At 37.1% G+C, this 24,492-nt stretch overlaps 1 protein-coding gene across 1 annotated transcript; it reads right to left on the minus strand.

Moving 5' to 3' along the window:
- Positions 1–960: 960 nt before the first annotated feature.
- LOC120252529 (DEAD-box ATP-dependent RNA helicase 37-like) lies at positions 961–19,512 on the minus strand. Its single transcript, XM_039260701.1, has 6 exons — positions 18,787–19,512; positions 18,595–18,678; positions 14,244–14,486; positions 10,854–11,021; positions 10,590–10,703; positions 961–2,129 (listed from the first exon to the last, which is right to left on the minus strand). Exons 1-6 carry the CDS (start codon positions 19,510–19,512, stop codon positions 1,620–1,622), a joined length of 1,845 nt encoding a protein of 614 aa, XP_039116635.1. The 3' UTR covers positions 961–1,619.
- Positions 19,513–24,492: the final 4,980 nt, after the last annotated feature.

A 24,492-nucleotide genomic window follows, 5' to 3' on the forward strand; every position in this document is an offset into this window, starting at 1 on the left:
CTTTCGTGTACCATCAATCGCTTTTGTATAAAACTACGTTCCTTTCTTACTTAATATGAAGTGCATAGCAGAATTTTTGGGTTATTATTTAACATTGTAGAACATAACAAATCTTGCACTAACCTAATCCAATAATGTGGGTGGAGTTTCCTCGAGTTAAAAAGCAGACACATTAATTACGTGGAGAAACTCTGGCCTACTTGTGAAAATGTTTGCCTGTAGATATGCATATTTGTTTTTTTTTCCCCAAAATAAGCGGTTAAATAGCTAAGAAAAATAATAGCGTGCACAAATCGTAGCAAAGCAAGTGGGGGTAAGACACGCACACACATGGGTGTTGACACCATCTGCAGATAACCACTACTTACACTCTCAGAAATATGCCCTCACCTATAATTCGAATTCTCACCATTTGTGAAAAATTTTAATATAGACCCAGCTATCAATAAACCACTTGATTATTGGTATGCATTTGTCTTCTTTACAAAAACTTTAATATTAGAGGTCAAACACCAACCTAAACCATAAATAAGTTGACGGCAATTACTCTTGTTATTATCTGTCAAAATGCATCTGTGTGACTTGCATAGCATCTCTGTTGCCATCATTGATTAGAAATATGTAATTTTAATTACATACTATTTATTTTAATAAATAGTAATGAAATTAAAATTGGGGAAAATAATTCTCTACACCTTAATGCATTTCCCAAGAAATTTAACACGTGTCTGCTTTCGTTGGCAATGGCGTAGCACATGTTAATTTGACACTGCATCCGGTGTGGATGTACCATGCCGAATACGCCGAAACCATTTGATATATGCTAAGTTACAATACACTGCCCACATGACACATGTTAGTAGAATGAGTCATTTATCGACACAACTCACTCATTAAAGCAAAGAGGCACTAAAAAGTAGAACATGCAGACCATAACCCGCAGATAAGCACAGCAGGCACTAATAAAATTTAAACCAGCCATTGAGATAGTAATTTCAACATCTGTTCTCACATCTGTTCTCACATCAAATATTGCAGTATATCATTTGTCACAAGTTTGATTACAATAACAGGTCACACATCCACAACCGTTCATTCGTGCCACACCATGGAATTTATTTCAGGCCACCTCCCAGAATTATACAACAAAAAGCCCCTGAAAGTGAAAAACAAAAACTCCAGTTCCCACCCCTGCAGTAAGACTAACCTGGTTGGAAAGAATATGTTTTTGATATGTAAAATGATCCGCTAAAAGACCCCCCTCACCACATATTCTACAACCTTCCCACCAATATTACAAGAAAAAGAAAAGAAATAAGAAAAAAAAGTAGGACGAAAACCAAATGGGCAAAAAGAGAAAATAATCAAAGACACTATCGACACTAGTGTTAGAACACCGCTAGCCAATGATGATGTTATACTTTGCAGTCATCGTGTGCAAAAATACCTCAATACTAGAAGTTGTAGGGGATCTGCAAGACTACTGACAGTAATAAGCAGAATAACACAGGGCTTCTTAGTCTATATCTTCAACTCTAGAAGGGTGACACCCCTACCAAAATCATTTAAAATAAAAAAAAAACAAAAACAAAAAAGAAGCAAGCAATCAAAGGACAGGATTAATCCCATGCACTGGTGAACCCCGCGCTGCCTCCACCACCATAACCAGTGGATGGTCCACCACCATACCCCCCACCACCACCACTATTGCCACCTCCATAATAATCACCGCCACCACTTCCACCACCCCTATTGTCCCTACGGAAGTCACGGCCTCCAAAGCGGCCACCACCACCAGAGCGGCGGTTTCTCCCACCACCTCCATATGAAGAACGGGCCGCATACCGAGCAAGCCATGCAGGCACTTCCTGATTTGCTTCTTGCATGAGATCAGCAAGCGACCTTGCTAGGTTGGAATTGTTTTCGTTGAAGAATGCTGTGGCAAGGCCTGATTTACCAGCCCTTCCTGTTCTTCCAATACGGTGCACATAGTCATCTATGTCATTAGGAAGGTCAAAGTTGACAACATGTGCAACATGGGGTATGTCCAACCCACGTGCAGCAACATCAGTTGCTACCAGGATAGGGGTCAAGCCACTCTTGAAGGACCTCAGTGCATGTTCCCTTTCCTGATAGAGAGAGCAAATACAATTAATTTCCCAATGGTAAACTAAACTAAACTAAACCAAATTAATGAAATAATGTAAAACGTTGCAGATAAAAGATTGTAGATAAATTACAGCATTTGTATTCATTTAACCATCACAGGATTATCTTCCTGCTTAATACATTGGTCTGCTTAGAACATATGAAAAAAGAATATCCTGCAAAGATCATGTTTTTAGCCCTAGAAAGAATAATATATTGGTGCCTAGTAACAAATGTATCATTCAATGGATGGAATGAGTTGCAACAAAAAGCAAGCATTGTCGTATACACATGATGAACGATGATATATCACAAATGATGCTGTCAAGAAATTAACTGCTCTACAGGCCATATAACATACATGACATGTTCTTATTCATCCTCGCAAAGATGTTAAATCACACAACAAATTCACATCAATTCAAGGTAGATGGCAGAAATATGGACAGCAATAATGATCAACAATTTTCTCCCACTAGTAGGCTTGTAAAATGAAATCCAAATGTCTGTAGATCATTAGGGGGAAACATATGTTTTAAAAGTTAAAGTTAAAATACACAGCTAGAGAACTAGTTACTTGTTAACCTCGTCCTCAACATATTCTTTAATGACCATAAGAATTTACACATCTAAGCGGCTTTTCATGCATCTGGAACACCATCAATGACACATTAGTCACATGAACTACTTGAATGTTCCCAGTGATCTTTCATCATCACCTCAAGATGATTCTAATGCATCATCACCTCAAGATGATTCTAATGAAACAACCTCCAGGTTCTCCATGAAAAACAGTGCTTCACTAAGTGTTTTCCTTGCTCTCCTCCCCCCTTGCCATGGCGAGTGGGAGACAAGCTCCCCAGTCTTCCTCTCCGCTTCCTCGCCCTCTGTCTTGGGTGCAAATAGCTTCGTCTACCCCTCGTTCCCCAGACACATCTCCCCCTCAAAACCCTCTCCTTTTGGCCAAGCTTAAGAGCTCTACTACGGAATTTGTTCGGCTGGATGGTGATGCCCTTGCTTGTGCTCATTTGAAGTTCCAAAACTCGTTCGGAAAGTTTTTTGGCAAGCCCCCTCCTTTCGATCAAGTGAAAGCCTTTCTCATGGCTAACTGGGCGCAGTTTGGAGAAGTTCTTATCTCCGACCTCCCTAATGGTTTCTTACTGATCCGTTGTGATTCTCACACTACATTGAAACATCTCCTTTGTTGCCTTGGTCTATTAATGGTATCATTCTTCAACTTTCTCCTTGGGAGCCTTTCTTTAAACCTGCCTTTGCTAAGCTCTCCACTGCTACTGTTTGGGTTCAATTGCATAATCTTCCTGTTGAGCTTTGGGACAGTGACTCCCTGGAGACGGTAACTGCTCATATTGGCAACCTGCTATAAATTGACGAATTAACTGTTTCTTTTTCCAGATCTAAGTTTGCTAGGGTTTGCCTTGAGATTGATCTGGTTAAGCCTTTGAATCGTGGTTTTTGGGTCGATGATGATTCCCATAAAGTTTTTGTCGTCCTCTACGAAAGACTTCCTACTTTTTGTTATATTTGCGGCGTCATCGGACATGGCTCCAAAGCTTGTTCTCATTCAACGACAATCGGGGTCGCTAGTCTCTCCACCCTCCCGCTCTCAGCGGAGGTCGGCGGTCGGCTCCTCCAGCCTTGTGGATGTCGTTGGCCGAGATATAGTAATGAAACCCGTTGGTCCCGACACGCCTGGCTGCTCCTAGTATTGTCTCTGGTCCTCCGGAGGAGTCCAACTTTGGGTCATGGCTGTTGGTGTCTCACCGGCGCGGCCATGCGTGCGGTCATGTTGTTGGCCCCCGTGCCAATCACGTGACCGTTGGCGTGGCAGTTCCAAAACTCTGCTCCACCGACTTTAGTTCCCTATAAAGAAAAAGTCTCTGGCCACACCAGTTCGGGAACCCCACCACCCATTATTCGATCGTCCATTTCCCTCCCTCCTATCGCTCCTCATCCCAACCCTGATGCCTCCCATGCTATGGCAGTGGATCGGATTTCTTCTGCCTTGGAAAAAGATCCTTCGGTGGATGGAGATAGTCAGGAGGAGGAATCCGATGATTCTGATAATGGGATGTCGGATGGAGATGGACCTGATGACTCAATGACACTAGTCAAATTCCAGGAAGAAGTGTGTCGCGATTCCCTGATTAGGAAGAGTTCCAATGAGATGGCGGCTTCCTTGAAGAAAGGAAGACTGGAACCCGGCGGGGCTAGCTCCTGATTTATCTCTTTGCTTTGTTGCGTCGTGCGGTCTTCACTCTTTCTTATGGAAGTCTTCTTCACTATGATATGTTTTTTTATCTCCTTTTTAATGATTATGATTAATTCCAAAATATTGTGCTAGAATTGCAGGGGGATTTCGGCGTCCGAAACCTCCACCCGTATCTTGCACTTGATTCGTTCTCATCGCCCTGTGATGGTTTGTTTGGTAGAAACTAGAGCTAACTCTAATCGAGTTGACCGGTTTTGTAATAAGATTCATCGAAGCTAAAACTGGGTCGCTTTGTTGGCTAATGGTTATTCCAGTGGAATAATTGTTCTTTGGCGTAAAGCACTTGGTATCGTCTCTCCTCTTGCTGTTTCCCGCAGAGCTCTTCATCCTGTTATTTCTCCTTCTCCTTCCATTAATTTGCTTGTTTCTGTTATTTACAATTCTAACCGTTTCATTTCCTAGCGAAACCTTTGGCTTAAGTTGTCCAGACTAACTTCCCTGGGTTTTCCCTGGCTCCTGGTTGGCGACTTCAACGCTATCATGAATCGCAGTGAGCATAAAGGGGGTTCCTATCTTTACTACTCTCATAAAGCTATCTCTTTTTTAAATTTCATTGATTCTAATAATATTTTTGATCTTAACTTCTTTGGTTATAGATTCACGTGGTGCAACAATCAATCGGGCATGGCTCGCCGGTGGGCCCGCTTGGATAGATGCTTAGTTAACACTGCTTGGATCTCCAATTTCTCTTCATACTCTCTTACCCATTTATCGCAGACTTTCTTTGATCACGCCCCCTCCTTCTCTCTATCTCTTCCAATCACTCTCACAGTAAAACTTTTTTTAAGTTTGAAAATTTCTAGTGTGATTATATTGGCTGCCAGGATGCTGTGAGGGATGCTTGAAATTTCTCTCCCCGTGGTAATCCTTTTCATGTTTTCACTCACTTTCTTCATCATACTCGTGTCAACATCAATTTATGGTGTATGACTAGCTTTACTCTTGATATTGTTCTTAAAAATTCGGAGTCTGTTATCCTTGCTCTTGAAAGTTCTGAGTTTGCGGATCAGGTTGATGCCTCCCTGTTGAATGATTGGTATTCCAGGTATACTTCTCTTCAACGTCAGAGTTCCACCCGTTGGGCTCAACGAGCGCATATGCTATGGATGAATAATGGTGACCAAAATACTGCTTTTTTCCATAACAATATTCGTTTGCTTTCCCATTATAATTCCATCTCTCAAATTTCTAATTCTAATGGCTCTTTTGTTACTAACAATATTGATATTGACTATTGAGAACAGGTTTATTTCTTTTTATACCAATTTGTGGACTAACTGTTCGCATAGTAATTTGCTGGATGTTTTCAACGCCCTTCCCAGTGATCTCCTGACGATTAGTGTTTTGGATGGGTCTTATCTTATTCGGGACCTTTCTTGCGAAGAGCTTTATGCTACAGCTTGTAAACTTCTCTCTGGTAAGTCCCCTGGGCCTGATGGTTTTAATGCAAAGTTCTATCGCTTCTTTTGAGCTGATATTGGGGATCACCTTTTCAATGCTATAAATTATTTTTACACTAACTCTGCCATGCCTGCTTCCTAGGGGAAGACTTTTATCACTCTTATTCCCAAGGTTAATAATCACAGGTTTGTTTCTGACTTTCGCCTTATTTCACTTTGCAATGTATGTTATAAAATTCTCTCCAAGATTCTTGCTAATAGACTCAAAACTATTCTCCCTAGGCTTATTAGCCGTGAGCAAGTTGGCTTTGTTTCTGGTCGTTGCTCCTTTGATAATATTATAGCCTTACAAGAGAATGCCCATTCTTCAGAGTAAGATATTAATGGCCCCTCTAGGATGTTAACTAAAATCGATATTAAGAAGGCTTATGATACAATTAGTTGGAACGCAATTCTTGCCACTCTTGCTAAGATGAACTTTCCTAACATTTGGATTTCGTGGATTAGAACTTGTCTTCACTCTTGCTCATTTTCTTTCTTGATTAATGGCCTTCCTTCTTCTTGGATTACTGTCTCCCGTGGTGTTCGTCAAGGGGATCCTATTTCTTCATACCTCTTTATTTTAGTTTCTCAAAACTTCTCCTCTATGCTCAATCTTGCCATTCATTCTAATATGGTTCCAGGATTTGATCGCAACCTTACCTATAACTTTAATCATCTTATGTACGCCGATGACTTAATTATCATCTATCATGCCTCTAGGAAAGCTGCTAGAAATATTAACTTATGCTTAAATATTTATGCTCACATTACTGGTCAGAAAGCCAATACTTCCAAATCTGCCATATATTTCCCCTCCTGGTTCAATTCTAGGGTGTCTAAAAGCATTTGTTCCATTCTTGGATTCAATCAATCTTCTTTTCCTTTTTCTTATCTTGGTGCTTTGATTTCCCCTAAACATCTTGGAATTTCTTACTTCAGACTTATGGTGGATAAAATTTCTCGCATTTGCTCTAGATGGAAACAGTCCAAGCTTTCTTTAGCAGCTAAATCCATTCTTATCAACTCCTCTATTCTTGTTGTTCCCATTCATTACCTTTCTGTTTATCCCGTTCCTAATTCCATTCTTCATGACATCACCAGGATTGTTAGGAATTTTTTCTGGTTTAGGAGTGGCAATGAAAAGGGTGTTCCGGCTGTCTCTTGGAATCGCATTATGGAACCTAAAATTGAGGGGGTCCTTGCTCTTAAGAATCTTTTGATTGCCAATCACTCTCTTAAGGCTAAATTTATATTTCAGTATCTCAACTCAGCCGAGTCTGTTTGGGTTGCGATTTTGCGTCTAAAATATGGTCATCTTAATTTTTGGAAGGACCCTATCCCTTCTAAATGTTCTTGGTTCTTCAGAGGTCTCTGTTGGTCTGCGTCCACTATCAAGCCTTATTGTTGGATTAAAACTATCAACCCCTCCAGTACCTCTATCCTTTATGATCCTTAGTGTGGTGACATTCCTATTGCATTCAAGCCTACATTTATTAACATGAATCTTGACTTTAATAATCTTAATTAAGATGATCTTTGCGCTGATGGTGATTGGGATTATCTTAAGCTCTCTCTTCTCTTTGGTTCCAATGTGAATATTTTTATTTCCAATCTGGAAAACATTGATTACAACTCGTCTAATGTGTGGGTTTGGGCTCCCAAAACTTGCAGCATTTCGATTGCTTTTTCAATTTATCAACAGATTTGTGGATCCTAATCCTTGGAATGGCTGGAAGAGGCTCTGGTCCCTTAAAATGATCCCACGCGTCAAGCATTTCCTCTGGCTTACATTCCTTGGGAGGCTTTCCACCACAGATTTCTTTCACTCCATTAATTTGGGTCCTCAAAGCATATGCATTTTCTGTAATCTTTATCTTGAATCTCCTGAACATCTTTTACATACATGCTGTAAATCTCAGAGTGTTTGGATTTTGCTCTCTCACTTAACTAGCAAGCAGATTCAGTTTACTGATGGTTTTAATTCTGGTACTTGGATCACCCAATCTCTTTACTCTAAACGGATCAAAATTATTATCGCTTATGCAGCCTGGTTCCTCTGGGAAGCTCGGTGTGATGCAATTTTCCATAACATCAATCCCAATTTTTATGTTATTGCTCACAAGGCTTTGAGTTATGCTAATGAGAATATATGTGCCCACGGAAATCCTATTTGCAGGAAGCTGATCCTCACCAACTTTGCTTGCTCTGATGGTCTTTTTCTTTTCTCAGCATCATCTCGGAATGATCAGAGGCAGGTTGGTTATGGGGGGTTTTTTGTTTCTTCTTTTAATCATGTTATAACCATTGCAGGTAGCCTTCCTCTCATTGCTGAAACCCAAATTGAGGCTAATCTGCAAACACTGGCTGCTGCTTTGCACTCTGCTGCTGCACTACCTCTACAAATCCGCAACATTTTCATTGGAAATCCGAGTCCCAACTGTTCTTCAGTCGCGCGAGCATGTTTGTTCTTGGCGTTTGAATCCTTGCATTGATAACATTAAGCTGCTTATTTTTTAGGCCAATATTCGCATCAATGTGGTTCCCAGGACTTGGCTGAATGTCGCCCTCAAGTTTGCTGTGAATGGTTACAATCTCCATGAATTGAGTCTATTTCATTCTAGTCGGGACCTTCCTCAATGGCTTATGAGATATGTGTCAGATTCTAGATTTGTATTTTATTAGCCTTGTTTGTTTTTCTAGTTCTGTTGGTTCTTGTAGTTCTTTTTTTGTTTTTGGTTTGTATCTTTAAACTCTTGTATACTTTTGTTTGTTATTAATAAATTAGCTCTATGAGCTCTTTAACCAAAAAACAACAAAGTTCAGCTGGAAAAGGCTCCACCAAATACACTTAGCTCAAGGTCAAGTCTAATTCATGTATGAAACTTCCTAGCTTGCTCGCTGAATAATGCAGTCTGAACTTCAAGAAAATCATAAGAGCTGGCTGACAAGGGATAACTTGAAACTGACCAAAACCACAGGCAAAAGTTCCCGATTCAAACTTGACTCGACATGGGTTGGGCCAAAGCCTATGACACCTCTAGCAATGCATAAAATATGTGGATTTTCTTTTAGCATGCAAGCATACACAAAATTGCGCCGGAAAATGGTAGTTTTAACCATAAATCCGCGTAAAATTTTATTGGATATATTTTTTCATTTAGAAATCTAAAAAAGGAAATACTGAACACAAACTAAATTGGGAATCCCCAAATTTCACAAGTAAAAATCTAACTCATTGATCAAACTGAAAAAAATCTAGTAGCATTAGTCAATGAGTCAATCTAGAATCACTCAGGCAAAGAAAACAAAATTATATATCTATTCATAAGTGAAAAACTGATTATTTAGAAAAGGAAGATGCACAAGCTAAGTGTCCCACACATAGAAAAGCCATGAAATAAACAATCCATAAAACCTACATATTAGCATGTTAGAAAAATCGAATGAAGATCTATTATTTGCATTTACTCAAGTTCTAAACCAGAAATGATCACAGAGTCCAAAGCTGCATACTAACTTCGCTAAATTAAAGTTAATTTAAGGTTGTTATACGTACTGTTTCACATATTCAACATACAGAATCCTACACAAAGACAGTCTGTTGAAAGAGAACCTATGATTTGGGCCTAAAACATGCTCATCAAAATCTTTCAACTGTAAAATATCAACCAATGTGCATATATATATATATATATATATCTGCTCCTGCCAGTTCAATATTCAATTCCTACTACTAGCACAAAAGGAAGGAAAGAAGGCAAGCTGCCGATACACAAACCAAGAAGGTGATATAGCATATTTAGGAACCTTACCTACCAAACTTTCCTGTCTAAATATTAGCAAGTACTTTTTGCACTTCATTACTAATTTTCTTATACGAAGGCCTCAATTGGTGATATAGCTCTTCTCCAGAACCATCTCAAATATTCATGTGATCAAAATGCACCAATAAAATTGATAATTGAATCTCATATGCATCTGGTCACACACAAAAACTAGTAATAGAAAAAAAATAAGGCATAATTGTTATAACAGTAATCAATGAGCTGGCCATATGACTGAAAACCTTCAAAAGGAATAATAACAGTCTCAAATCAATGAAAGTATTCGCATAATTGATTTCAGAATGCCTCAAATGTACATCAATACTGCACCAATATCATGTCTTCCTTTCATGCAACAATATATCACTATCGATGCATGTGAAAACTTTTTGCAACAAACTACTTTAATTAGGTAGCCGACAAGTGTCCACTCAATAGTAATCACATATATACATTCCCTCCCCTCCACATTTTTTAGCTCCTGTTCTAGTTGCCTAATGTATTTTCTCCCTATTAGTTAGGATAATCATTTCCTCTTATCCACAAATGCACCCTCAGATCTCATAAGCCAAAACTATTAATTCAGATAAAGTACACCACGAGTCGTCTTGCTTGTACTGCAACCGTAAGAGAAATAAACAAGGCTTACAACAGACAAACCATGGGGTACTTAATTGCAAATTGATAATTAACTTGAAGTCAACTGCAAACACAAAAATAAATTAGGATGAACAGATATACTTTTCTCCATTTCTAGAAATACCTATGTGATAAAGAACATGTCCATGTAAAATTAAAATCTGATACTGTGGTACAAAACAATATTTCACCAGGACAATAGAACAAAATACCAAACAGGACCAAATAAATAAGAAATTCAAATACCTGCTGTGTTCGATCACCATGAATTGTAGTCGCAGGGAACCCATTCATACACAACCAGTGTTCCAATGAATCAGCCCCTTTTTTTGTTTCCACAAAAACCAAAGTCAAAGCTTGCTGCAGGGATGAAAGCAAAAGTAAACTACTTGTTCCATATAATTTACAAAATCAAATGGCAGCTCTTGATCATAACCATGTGAAATTCAGGACAATAGTCCTTACATAAACGTGTTACTAAAGACATAAACAAGTTATGAATCGATTTACCTTTCCCTGAACCCCATTAGCTCTTTGTGCATGAAGAAGGTCCATGAGATGGCTTCTCTTGTCTGACTCTAGCACAAATTCAACTCTTTGGACAATCAAATCTGTACTAGAACCAACCCTTCCAACAGCAAGAAAGATATAACTGGCAAGGAAATCAGAAGCTAATCTCTGCATCCAGAAAGCAGAAGTGTTGATTTTTAAACCCATGTATGAACCTCTAAAAATTCCAAATCAACACCATATTTTGGAATATGGATGCACCAATGGGAGTATGCAATATTCTATATATCACCTCGAGATGCAGTAAAGATGAGAATATGGATGACACAGACAATGTGGACATGCCTGGAAATTCTCCAGCAGTCTTAGACATTCCCACCATTCTCTTCCATATATATATATATATTAAGTTGAACTTATACATAAGTCACTAAAGATTTAGTACATTTTCATAAAATGATTAGCTATTTGGACCATCTAAGTTCCAAATTTGGTCCATGAAGAAACTTCCTACATTATTCACAGTTTCAAAAACTTGCATCTGTTTCGCACCTAGATATTATGGGCAAAACTACATATGCTACATGCAGCCAATAATAAATAGAAAATTCATAACAGATAAGATGTAAAATTCAGTCTTAATAAAGGCAAATAGATAAAAGTGAATGACCAAGGAAAAGATCAAAGACTCCTCAAATATCAAAAATCTCTACAAAATAGCAGCATACACCGCATAAATACAAACAACAAAAACAGTGCAACTATAAAGGTCATCGCGTGAAGTGAAAGGCAGTGGTTATGAGATGGCAGAAAACATAACTAAAGTCACTTCAGAATGAAATTCCATTTATTAGCTGAAATGGTTAAAAAGAGAGCACATATCAGTGAATGAGGTAGATCAACATGCAAATTTGGAAAACACCAACAGAACCATTCCTATGAAATATACTCAAAAGTAAGAACGTCCAAGCCCATTACTCTGATAAATGTCTAGACAAATGAACCAGTATGATTAGTGCACAATGCAAGGAGGTAATAGCCTTGGACATGAAATTCAGGGAATACAAGGACGATAGAAAACACAAAAAGTCAGCTCCATAACAACTACATCCTTCATATGTTTGAATATAAATATATACATAACATATATATGTATTAAGCAGGAACATTTTCAACTTTAGGGGGGCCAACCCAAAAGTCTACTACGGTCCGCCCTTGATGATATTTACCTTCCAGGGCACATGAATCAGGAGAAGTGATTGCCAGATTAAAACTCTCAATAAAAATTGTCTTTGAACAAATAAGTTCCTCTCATATGGTATTCTTTCCTATACACTTACTTATCATAGCCATGAGTCATGACAACAAGTATAACCTCATTCTCTGGGCAAACTATACATGCAAGGAACTAATCATAAAAAAAAAAATTACAGAAACCACATTTACAGATATGGGAAGAAGAATTAGCCAAAAAAAACCCTTACAGAGATTGGGATACTTAGTCGAGACTTTGAATATAAACCCTTCTATTTCTTCAATGAAGAAAATTTATCAAGATAAGGCTACATGAACCAAGTTAAACTCATGGAAGTAATCTTCATAACATGAACTTGAAAACAAGTTGCCATTGTCTATCGTAAATTTCATAGACAATCATGACCTGAACCAGTGTAGTTAGAATCGTACGGTTCTCGATACGAATCTTACGATTCATATCGTTTTTCATCCGTAACGGTTCGAATCTTATAAAAGAATCGAAATTGATCTAGAATCGTGAATGAATCGTTTGAATCTGTCTCGAATCGGTCGAATCGATATGAATCGAGAAGATCAACGATTCCTAGTTAATACAAGTTTTTGAATTAAAAAAAAAAGAAAATCAAAGGAAAAGGAAGAATAAAAAGAGTAAGAAACATAGGAGGAAGGAGAAATTTTTGTTGTTTTTATTCCAACATCCTCAACAAAGGCATTTTTATACCATCTCTTCATCGTTTCTCGACATTCTTCTCTTTTTCTTTTTAAATTCTTTATTATAATGCATGCGATCAACTGTTTTTAATTATTATAAAAGTTTTTTTAAATTAATGATTATTTAATTAATCTTTTAAATTTGTTATCCAAAAAAACAAATTCAAAGATTAATTAAAAAGATAATGTTTTTAATTTTAATATCAAATTAATTTGTTATCTTAAAACTCTTGTTATGAAAAAGAAATCTTTTTTTAATTTAAAAAAACTAATCTTTAAACTATAATTTAATCTTTTTGTGATTATTATATTAATTTTTTTAAATCCGAACTATTTTTTTGAAATAACTAATGTTTTTTAAATATATATAAGTTTGCTTAATACTTGAAAATGTCTTCTAAGCTTAAAACAGGATCTCAAACTAAGAAAATGTCTTCCAAACTAGTTTATATTTAATTAATGACTTAGAATTTTTATTTTTTTATTTTTTATATAATCATGTTATATATATATATATATATGATTTTGAAATGTTGAACCGAATCTTACGATTCGATTCGATTCACGATACTCGATTCACAAATTTAGAATTTCGATTCACGATTCGAATCTCGATTTGACTACCTTGACCTGAACAGATATAATTGTTCTAAAATAGGCTGAACCAGCTGCTTTAATTAAGATTGACCTATTTGAACCAACCTATCTAATCTGCTCATTACTCTTTTTATATTAACAGCATTCAATAAAGTCATCATTCCTTCTACAAGACCTTAAATCACTATTGTGTATAAACCCACTTCATTAAATTCATAGCAAACAACTTTCAGCACCTTAGGAAGACACACATTAACATCTGTCCCAAACTAAGATTGGCAGTCCTCTTGGGGTTTATTCTTATTTAGAATATCTACCTCACAATTCTTGAAAACTAAAAGAGAGATATAATAAAAATACATGTAAAGAACAAGATACACCCTAAAATTCGCACAGAAAAATGGTGTAATACAGCCGCAAGACTTCTACAAAATACTTGACATGATGAATGAGAAACCTATTTGGGGAGCAAGCTTACACAGCAATTAAAAAAGAACGGCTAACATTTTAATCACAAAACCATCTAAAACATTAGTAACAGAGTAATATATTCAACAGAATCGGAAACATATGATTTATATCAATCAGGCATAACAATAACCAAAGGAAGTCAGACTATAGAACTATGATTTAATGCATCACACACTTCTTGCATGCATACATGACATTTCAAAATTATACTTATAATTTACACAATTAACAAGGGAGAACACACATTTTACTTAAAGATCAAAGAAACCGATCTTGGCATCTGATCCAGTAAAACTAGAATCTAAGAAAAGAAAAATCTGCCATATGAAAACAAAAAACATCTTCGAGACTGACCTGTATCTCTTTTGGAAAAGTAGCGCTGAATAGCATTGTCTGCCTGACACCGCTTGGAGGCATGTCCATTTGCTCAACAATTCTGCGAATTTGCGGCTCAAAACCCATATCTAGCATTCTATCTGCCTCATCCAGAGCTAAATATCTAATCATCTGTAATGAAACTCTAGCCCTCTCCAACAAATCTACTAGACGCCCAGGAGTCGCCACAAGTATCTCAACTCCCCTCTCTAGGTCTCTCAACTACAATACATACAAGAACATTTAATACTGAATAAAAAAAGCATAAACACAAAGAACAAGTACATCTTCAAAAGAAGGGATTTGAAATATGAGCAAGTACTGATTATTATGTGGCCAGTTAATTAGCATCTCTCTTAGACAAGCAAAAAAAAAAAAATGAATGACTTTGGCAGAGAGAAGTACAACATTTGTGAAAGATATGGTGCACTTACTTGAGAATGTACATACATTAGCAAGATAACCAGCAGGCAGTCTTAGAAGCCCTTCACTAAAATGAATGTTTGAAGAACAAATGATTCAATGAATAAAATAATTCCACTACTTGTTCCTTTTTCAATAAAATGTACTTCAGAGATTTTCAGTGCAGCATAGTGACTGTAGTGATGCAAGTTTACAAAACACATCCTTTTGATGTTTAACATTCCAATCAATACAAGACATGAGCCAGTAAACAAAGTTACACAGGAACACAAGTGAATTTTCAAAAAGACTTAGTAATATACTAATTGACCTAGCCAATCAAGTCAACTTGAAACAGAGTTATAGTTTCAACTCGTACTCAATACCGATGGGGCAGACACAATCTTGATTATATATTTCTGCTATCCTAGAATGCGTGTAAAATTGCAGAGACCAACCAATCCTAATGTGGATTTCAATTACATATCAGAAACCAAGTGAGCAATAGCGTTTTAAAATGTCTCAATTCAAGCTGTTCACCTTAGCAAAGTACATGTATAGTCTGTAGCAAATTTTGAGCTTTTGGGCACAAGCAGAACCTATGAAGACAATTGACCCATATGATACATCCCAAAAGACATCCAAGCAATACAATCCTGGATAACATCACTACTATTGGCTAATAGAATTCAATGATGAATAGCTACATATTTCAAAGAATTTGTCTCCAAACATTACTTTGGTAAATTTGAACACATGCCACAAAAACATGGTTCAAGAATGTTGTCCAGGAGATTTAGACTTTGATTATTCCAATCTAATCCACATGTGTATATTTGTTTTTGGAGAAAAAGAAGTTGACTAGTGGCCTCAGATTTTTAGAACACTCTGTCTACAATATCAAGAATGGCAGAGAGATCATGAAGTAGGCTCTTGCCATCAGTGTTATTCGGTGTATTAAAAAAAAATTACATACTCTCTAGTCTCTAATACTTCGATACTCAAAACCCATATCCATGTCCTAGTAACACTGCTTGACATCAATTTTTATTGATTCAAATTATTCAATATCCAAACCAAAAGTGAATAAGAAATGGGAGTTTATTTTTAGAGACAATGCTAGCAACAGACAACAACAAAACCAAGCGGCAGTAATTTGGAAATAGAAACCATAAAGTTATGAGAAATCTTTAGCAATCAGTAAGCATATTTTCCAATGGATTCTCAGTTATGAGATTATCAATAAATAGCAAAGGATGGATGGTTGGCAATCACACAGCCCATAAAGTTTTGAAAGGTGATGTATCAAATTAATAAATAGGATGCAAGGTTCATAGGGCTTGTAAACAATATCACTTAGAAAATGATGGCCACTGGGTGTCCATCCTACATATCAATATATATCGATCCTTGCATAAGAAGATAATAGTATCTTTGAATATAATCTATGTTAATTTATATTAGAAAACCTAATATCAATTACCTAAACAAAACTAATTAGATTCTCAAGTTGAATTTGAAGTTCTACTGAAGCCCTCCATATAATGTGGGTTTTGTTCATTTTGTTAATTACTTGTAATATTTCATTTCATAGTGTTATTCACATGGTATTGTTCACAAAGTCTTCAATGTAAAATGTCCAACAAAATGACAACAGGACCATCCAACTTTAACTAGTGATTTGTTTTATTTGGATAAAATGTTAGTTTATTTATTAATTTTTAGATGAGGATATAGATACCCATGTTTTAGTAGAAGCCTTTGTGTAAATCCCACAAACAGATGCAAACTCTTGTTCACAAGGTCAGATTACTATGCAAAATAAATAAAGCCTCGGGCTTTAAGATTGTTGCAGCTATAATTTCAATGGCACAGGCAAACAATGACAATAGGACTTCCTTTCTTAGTGGAAGGTAAATGTGAAAGTGGTATTTTCTCCATAACAAAGCAATTCGCTTCATTTAATATTGGTATTTGTGTAGTTTTGGGCTTGCCAATTGATCTCTCGCGCTTATAACCTCTACAGCACCAAGCATAAGTATTTATTGTTTAAGTATTTGAAAATCACCTGGTTAGCTAGTCCAAAGTCAGGTGCCCTTAGATGACATGCTGATTGTGAATATTCCATTATCCTGCTTGGTTATTTATTTGACCTACTTGTTTATTTATTTGCCTTTGCAGTTCTAAAGTTCTCATATTTTTAAAATATCTGGAAGCTTTTTGCTATTTATAATTTTTACAAATAAAACATGACACTTATAGGATTAAGAAAATAAAATTTGAAATATCATCTCAAACCAAAGAGATTGCATAGATTACAATCGCATGGAGAATCAAGACCATCTATTGTTGAATAGTTGTGACCCAGGAGGTTTAGTTAGGTAATAAGAATGTGGGTTTAAAAGAACTGTTTTCAAATATTGGGTTGGAGCAAAAACTTTTATGAGTTTACTAAAGTTTGACTTAATTAATACTAATAAAAGCTAAATATTTTAAAATTAAAATTTACTTTTCTACGTAACAATACATATTGATTAATATCAACATTTAAAAAAAACCATTAATATATTTATTAAAAAATTAATTTTTTATAAAAATATGGTTTTAACTCATCCAAGGTCGTTTGATTAGTGGAAAAGTACTTATCCGGTTATCCCTAACCAAATACAGTGCTATGGTCTAATGATCCCCACTCAAATCCCTTATCTTGGCCAACCAGGTTTTCCTCCCAAAATGCTTTTCATAGACCGGCCAATATCTGAGATGCTAATCAGGATTTCTAGTAAGCCCTATCTATTTAAATGTGCTTATAGAGCTACTAAAGGCATCATCTGTGTTCTACAAAATGGCAAAAGAGGGCCTCTGCTTCTACATTCCTGCCTTCCAATTTGATGATGGGCATGTAAAGAAAATGAAGTGACAATTTAGAGGCATGCTTGATAAGGAAATTCCAGGCCAATTCAATTCTAATAAAGTAGGGAGATGCAAGCAATCAATAATTCTTTATCCTCCGGCCAATAAAATGGGTTATAAACACTTCATTCTTCAATAAAGATGACAAGCAAAATGAGTTGAACCTATAAAACTTTCTAGAAACACTTTCTTGAGATCCTTTGCATTTGCTAATGACTCCCTACCATTTTCATATTTCTTTATAAACCTAAGGATCTTTTCATTTGCATATTTATGATCTATTCTCAAGAATCTCAACCCTCAGTTTAGTTGGTCTAAGACTTGAGCTGGTCTTCAAAATTGCACTTTCGTTCTCTCTACATAGATTACTTCACAGCATAAAACCATAATATTGATGAGTTGGTTCATTCCCTTCTTGAAGGGTTCAGAATGACAATAACAATGTATAATTGAATAAATATAAAGTGTTCCTTTTGTTATGTAACCATCAAACGTGAGAAAAACATTAACACCATCAAGTGGAAAGTCTTACATTTAAGCCATGGTTATTATTCGCTAAAAGAAAAAAAAAATTCTATAACAAAGATCTCATTGGAAATATAAACAAATATGCAAGAGTCAATGAATTACAAACAAACGCAAAACATTTCTATACAAACCATGCTGAACTAAAACATATTGTAAGGAAAAAGTATAAAAATAGGATAAATTGCATGGATGATTTGGCAACCCTGCCAAAGAAGCTCATAAAGATTATTGAATAACAGCTTAAAATAACCCTGTCCAAAAGCAACCAACCACATAGAAATGCAATTGATCTCACCCGGAGCATAGTTCAAAAGCTGAAGACGTAGTGCAAATCCAAACAGGGCACAACCTCATAGAACTAGAAATACAACACTAAGACTAGCCCAAGATTTCTAAGCTGTAATAAGTAGCGAATAGGTAAAAGAAAATTTTGCAAGGTCATAAATTCAAAATTGATAAGAACTTAAGGATTGCCAATGTATATAACCTGTTGATTGATCGGTGCACCACCATAAGCAACAACGACCTTCACACCAGTCTGATAAGCAAATTTCCTTGCTTCTGCATGTATCTAGAGCACAAAAAAACCAGGACAATAACAAAAGTTTTGAAACAGTGAGAATAAGCTCCATGGAAGACCCAAAGCAAAACTAGAAAGTTTCACAAAGCCAGAACTTACTTGAACAGATAGCTCCCGAGTAGGTGACAGAATGAGAGCAAGAGGGTAAGCCGTCCGTGACCCCCTTGGCCTCTGCGCAGACTCACCTCTCATGATCCCACTAATGATGGGGAAGCAGAAAGCGGCCGTCTTTCCTGACCCCGTCTGTGCGCAAGCCATCAGATCACGCCCAGCAAGCGAGATTGGGATAGCATGGCGCTGCACCGGCGTTGGCTTTACATACTTACACCTCCTGATATTCTCATTGAGCGCATCACCAAGATCAATCTCCGCAAAGGTGTTCACCGGCGGAGGGACATTATCCCCGCTCGTCTCCACCGGGATATCCTCATATGCATCAAAATTAATCCCAGTATTCTCCTGGTCATTGAAGGGAGCCTCAGCACCATCGTCCTCCTCGTTCGCGAAAGGGTTCGCTTCCCGTTCTCGCCCACGGTCCCAGCTTCCTGCGCGATGGTTCCATCCGCCACCGCCGGAGCGACCTCCACCACCTAACCCATGGCGCGCAGCGTCACGAATAGGGCCACTGCTCCAGCGGGATCCACCGGATGGGGCGGCTGCCGGCCGAAACGCAAGATCTGCAGGGACAGACGAAGCGGGAGGCTCGGAAGCGGCCGGGCGGTTGCGGAGATGGGGAGGGACGTAGGAAGAACGAGCAGGCCGTGAAGCGGCAGTGGAGGCGGAGCTCTCGGCACTGGCGACCGCGTCAGCCCAGGAGGTTCGCATAGTTGAGAGGATGATGGATGATGAGGGAGAATGCGAGCCCTAATTGAAAAATTGGAGAAGCGAAGAGGGAATTGGAGATCGACGAAGCGAAGAAGAAGAAGAAGAAGAAGAAGAAGGCAAGGGAGGGATCTGGCGTGGAGAAATGGGAGGACACGAGGAAAATATCTCTAAATGATTTAGAATTTGTGTTATTATCTGCCAACTTTGGTGACCACTATTCGGCATCGGATGGTTTGCTTATTGTTGAGGGAAAATGGAGTAAGGGTGATTGCGAAATTGCTGTGTATTTTCGGTTTCGGCTTCTTTTTTATAAATTTGCTGTTTAAATATAAATTTGTAATTTGCTGTTTAAAATTACAAACTTTAGTTTACTTGTCACCCCTTGTTTTTAAACAAAAATGTTAAAATTAATTAAATATCCATATAATATTTTATAGGGTATATATATATTACCCAAAAAATTTTATTTGTATATAAAAAAAGAGAAATTGCATGGAGCATCCCTCCCATTTTGTCAATGGAATAAAAAGTCTTTTGACTTTTCCATATCCTCTATAAGTCCACTCTTTTCTATACAAATACTTTCAAGTCCAACAGTTCACTAACGGTGTTAAAAACAGGGTAAAATGTGTTTGTTGCCCTCAGTTGATTATAAGATTTTGAAAAAAATTGAAAATTAAATAGTTATTAAGTAACCATCACATCACATCCCCATACTCATCTCATCTTCTCCCGAGAAAAGAAAACCCTTTCATCTTCCTCCATTGAACGGCCACATCACAGCTGACCGGCGTTCTTCTCACTACTACCGGAGAGAAGGAGAAAGCTTGAGAGCATCCTTGCCCTCTGTTTGGATACTCAAAGAAAAAAAAAGGTTTGAAGGCCGACAGCATTGGAGGCCAACACCCTTTGGTTAATCTTATCTTGCATTTATGGTTTATTGTTTGTTAAATTGGATTATCATTGTGCATAAGCCCTGAAATTTCTTGATGAAGACGTGAAATTTGAGTGTGTAGTTAGTTTTGTACAATAGGTTTGTGCCCTAATTTCAGTTGTAATGAATAAATCTGCACGAATGCATGAAAGCAACTGTCTTATGTGCCAGAATCTCTCTAATAACGTTGTTATCATCATGTGGAATTTATTTTAGGGCTAGTATTTACAAATGTATTTGATGTTCAATTTTATTTATTTATTTATTTTTGCTAACAATCCTGTTACCGATGAGATTGTATCTCTTTAGTTGTATTATGAATGGATGATTAACATTTAGAACCAAAGAAGATGTGAATGGATCATTAACATTTAGGATTCATGCATTTTTATTATGAATGGTATTACTATTAGTGTTTATTGTTAACATTTCTGTTGTTCTGTTCATTTACAGAAGACAATTGCGTGCACTGTGAGTTCTTGTTGTTATTATGGGCAAATTATATTGTTTGGCAAAAATATAGTGGGTTATGACTTTGTTATTCAAGAAGTATATGTCGCCTAACTAGTTTGTTTTGTTTGTGTGATGAGGAGGATTATGGGCAACAATTCAAGGAATCTTATGAACGAACGTTGTTATTTAGCACCAGTTGTTGATACCATCAACCAATTGAAGAAGATGATGACACAAAGACACTGGGATATACTTTGACGGACACCATTCATCCACCTCATGGACATTGAGCCCATAGTCCAAGAGCGTAGTGTTTTGGATGCTTTAATGCAGCTGTTTGATGAAAGAAGCAACACATTCCATTTGGGGGATAGTTTTCTGCAATTCAAGGCCGAAGATGTTTCGTTAATATTAGGATTACAATGTGATAGCACTGCCATTGACTTCAAAAGAAAAAAGGAATGTTGTGTATTTGAAGAGGAATACTTCAGTAAAGGAGTAGACCGAAACAGGGACTGTCTGGTGAGGTCGTTAATGAATATGGTGGTAAAAAAAGAAAGCAAGAAAGAAGAAAGTTTTGTGAAGCTTTTATTAGTGTACATTTTGGGATTTTTCCTTTTCCCCACAACTTCATGTTCGTCACCGGCATGGTTACCCTACTATGTGGACAATCTATCAACAATAGGACAGTACGCATGGGCACAGGCTACGCATAAGTGGATGATGGATGATGTACCTCTCGCAGGCGCTCATGTGAAAGAGAGATGTGTCAGGAAGCAATCAAGGATAGGATATGTAAGGGGTTGTACTATGGCATTAATCATTTGGTTTTATGAAGTCACAGGTAACGGGAAGAAGATTCACTTTGGAATGACACCACGCATTCTCTGTTATGGTGTTGGTAGTTACAAGAAACAAACTACTGTTAGTGCCTTGATTGAATCATTAGAGGGAAAGAAGGTATGCATAGTTTAGCATGTAGTCGCGAATATTCTAATTTCGGTTTTAATATTACAATATAGTACTCATAAGTATATGTATGAAATTAATATTTACAATTGTAATGTTGTATCACACCTATCTGTTCACAATTTGGCAAACTTGTTTACTTATTTATGTAAATGTTTCGTATGTTATATAAGATGTTCATTTTATGTAAAGATTTTTATGTATTAATTTCTAATGTACATGTTTTTGTTGATGTTTGTTGTCTTCTGCTAGTTTGTTCCACTCGTGGCTGACAGACAATCTAAAATTGAGCTTCTCGGATATGGAAAGGTTCAACGAAATAACACATTGATGGTTTTAGAGACATCTGATGCTATCAAAGCACCTAAGTATGTGAGGACAAAGCGAAGGAAATTAGATGAGAAACTGAAGAGGGAGCCCTCCCAGACGAAATGTCAGCATAGTAGGCAGTCAGATAGCACATAGTGGGAGTCTGGCCAGCAATCACTATCCTCAAGTCCAGTGAGGAAGGCCACAAAAGACGAAAACTATGGAACTTTGATGGAAGAGTTGGTAGCACTTCGTGCAAAGGTAAGTGTTCTTGAAGAAAAGGAAGATGTCATCAAGAGTAATAAGGAGCAACCGACCCTAGAAAGTATAGATGATATTGGTTATTCAATTGATCCACCCTATGATGATCCGTCTAAACCCCCGGCCAAAATGTTTAAGAAAGTGGCATCTAAGCCACGAGTACCGAAACCTCCATTGGCGAACGTATCTAAAGCGTCCCAATATGAGAAGCCAGTCACGCGCGCTACAAAAACAGTGAAATCCACTTGCCCAGCACTTTCTCCCTCAACAAAAAATGTCAACACTCGAAAAGGAAAGAAAAGGATAGTGCCAACTCCATCACAAATGAGTGTGCTTGATGAGCAAACAACTGATGACATTAACAATGCAATAGAGTCCTTAACCCAGTTGAAAAATGAGGAAAAATTGTTTGCGAAAGAGGGGGAGAAGGAATCATGCCCCGTAGAGGAAATACAAGATATCCCCACCAGTTTAGAAGACATAGGGTTATATATATGCCATGAGAAGATAAAAGAACCTCCAAAAGATTTCATCCCAGAAAAAAAAATGACCCGCGGATTTTGGTCATCTGAAAAAGTTACAACAAATGGCATTGAGTGTGTTTCTCAACACCAGAATAGACGAGTAAGTACCTCAACAAATATTTTGCACTATGATGGTTCAATTTGACACTGTGCGGTTGAATTCAAAATTAAATCTTCACTATCATGGTGTATTAATTGATTTTTAAATTTTATGTGCAAGTTTCAATTTGTGCATGCTAGTATTACAACTAACAATTTTGATATCGTCGTAATTATTTATTTTTATTGTTAATTGTTTATATTTATTGTATGATGTTAATATGTTTCCTTGATATGATACCAAGACTACTGTATGGAGTAATGGATGGGGTCACACGACCCGATGTCATCATCATGCTTTAATCGATGGCAAACTTGTGTTGCCAGATTCTGTCGTCGATGTGTTCGTCCTTATGTTACTTGATTCTCTGAAGAAATTCCCTCACAAGATCGATGGACCTGCCACAATTTGCAAACCCATGGAGCTTGCTCTGTCACAGTAGGAGCATTCAGTTGATGGTCTTGACAAATGATGTCCCCAGCTTTAGAAGATTATGTCAGGGTGAAACTTGTTCTCATGTTGGTTGCTTTGAACAAACATTACCATCTTATTATACTTGACAAAGACGAGAAGGAATATTTTCATTATTCATCTATCCGTAGTCTAGTTTATGATCAAGCAGCAAATGCTATGGTAATATTGATATCCATTTCGAGTTTCTGCTACTTTTTTGTAACACTGTTTTTGTCTTTTACAGCATTCCTTATTTGAAGATCGTTTGCAGAAAAAATTCAATATCAACGAGACGGCATCATATACACTTCGTCATGTTTGTGACTATCCACAACAGAGGGAGGACAGTGTTGATTGTCTAATGTACCTGATGCGTTTCATGGAACAGCTTCTGCATGGCGAGGAACTCAGTATACCCCACTCAGATGTTGCCCATCTATGACTGAAGTATGTTGTACGCATCTTGTCAGATGGCATTACACGAAACACACCCCAGTTAGCATTACCTACAAAAGCGTCAGAGGCAAGTACAGACACTGGGAAAAAAATGGATGATGAGCCACCACAAAGCCACCAAGAAACTTATCAGCAGCCAAAGACCCACCCATCCCAGAGAGTAATTAAGAGGCACAGCCGAATGGTGATTGTGCCCAATCATCAAATGCCTAACATGAAATGAACGTCCTCAGTTTGAATATTTACTTTACTAAGAACGGTCATTACTGTACCGTCTTACTTACTTATGCTTTACAAATTAACGGTAACAATCATTATTGTCTATTACTGTTCATATATGCCAGCTTATGGTTACTTAATCACTTTATGCATCACTTTCCATGCTTGTTGACCAATAAAGCTTACTCGTATCCAGTTAGTGTGTTTATTGTTTATAAATTGAATATGTCGCTTATTAATGTATGATTTCGTTTACATATGTGGTTTGTTGTTTACTTCTACAGATATCAGTTCATTTTCAT

Source organism: Dioscorea cayenensis, chromosome 21 (genome assembly GCF_009730915.1).
Source record: "Dioscorea cayenensis subsp. rotundata cultivar TDr96_F1 chromosome 21, TDr96_F1_v2_PseudoChromosome.rev07_lg8_w22 25.fasta, whole genome shotgun sequence".
Lineage (NCBI taxonomy): Eukaryota > Viridiplantae > Streptophyta > Magnoliopsida > Dioscoreales > Dioscoreaceae > Dioscorea > Dioscorea cayenensis.

Coding starts and splice junctions, on each gene's coding strand:
- LOC120252529 (XM_039260701.1), bottom strand. CDS start 19,512: ATGCGAACCTCCTGGGCTGACGCGGTCGCCAGTGCCGAGAGCTCCGCC. Junction 14,487..18,594: donor GTGCACCGATCAATCAACAG/GTTATATACATT, acceptor TATGTATTGTAG/TTGAGAGACCTAGAGAGGGG. Junction 11,022..14,243: donor CTTTTCCAAAAGAGATACAG/GTCAGTCTCGAA, acceptor TTCTGGATGCAG/AGATTAGCTTCTGATTTCCT.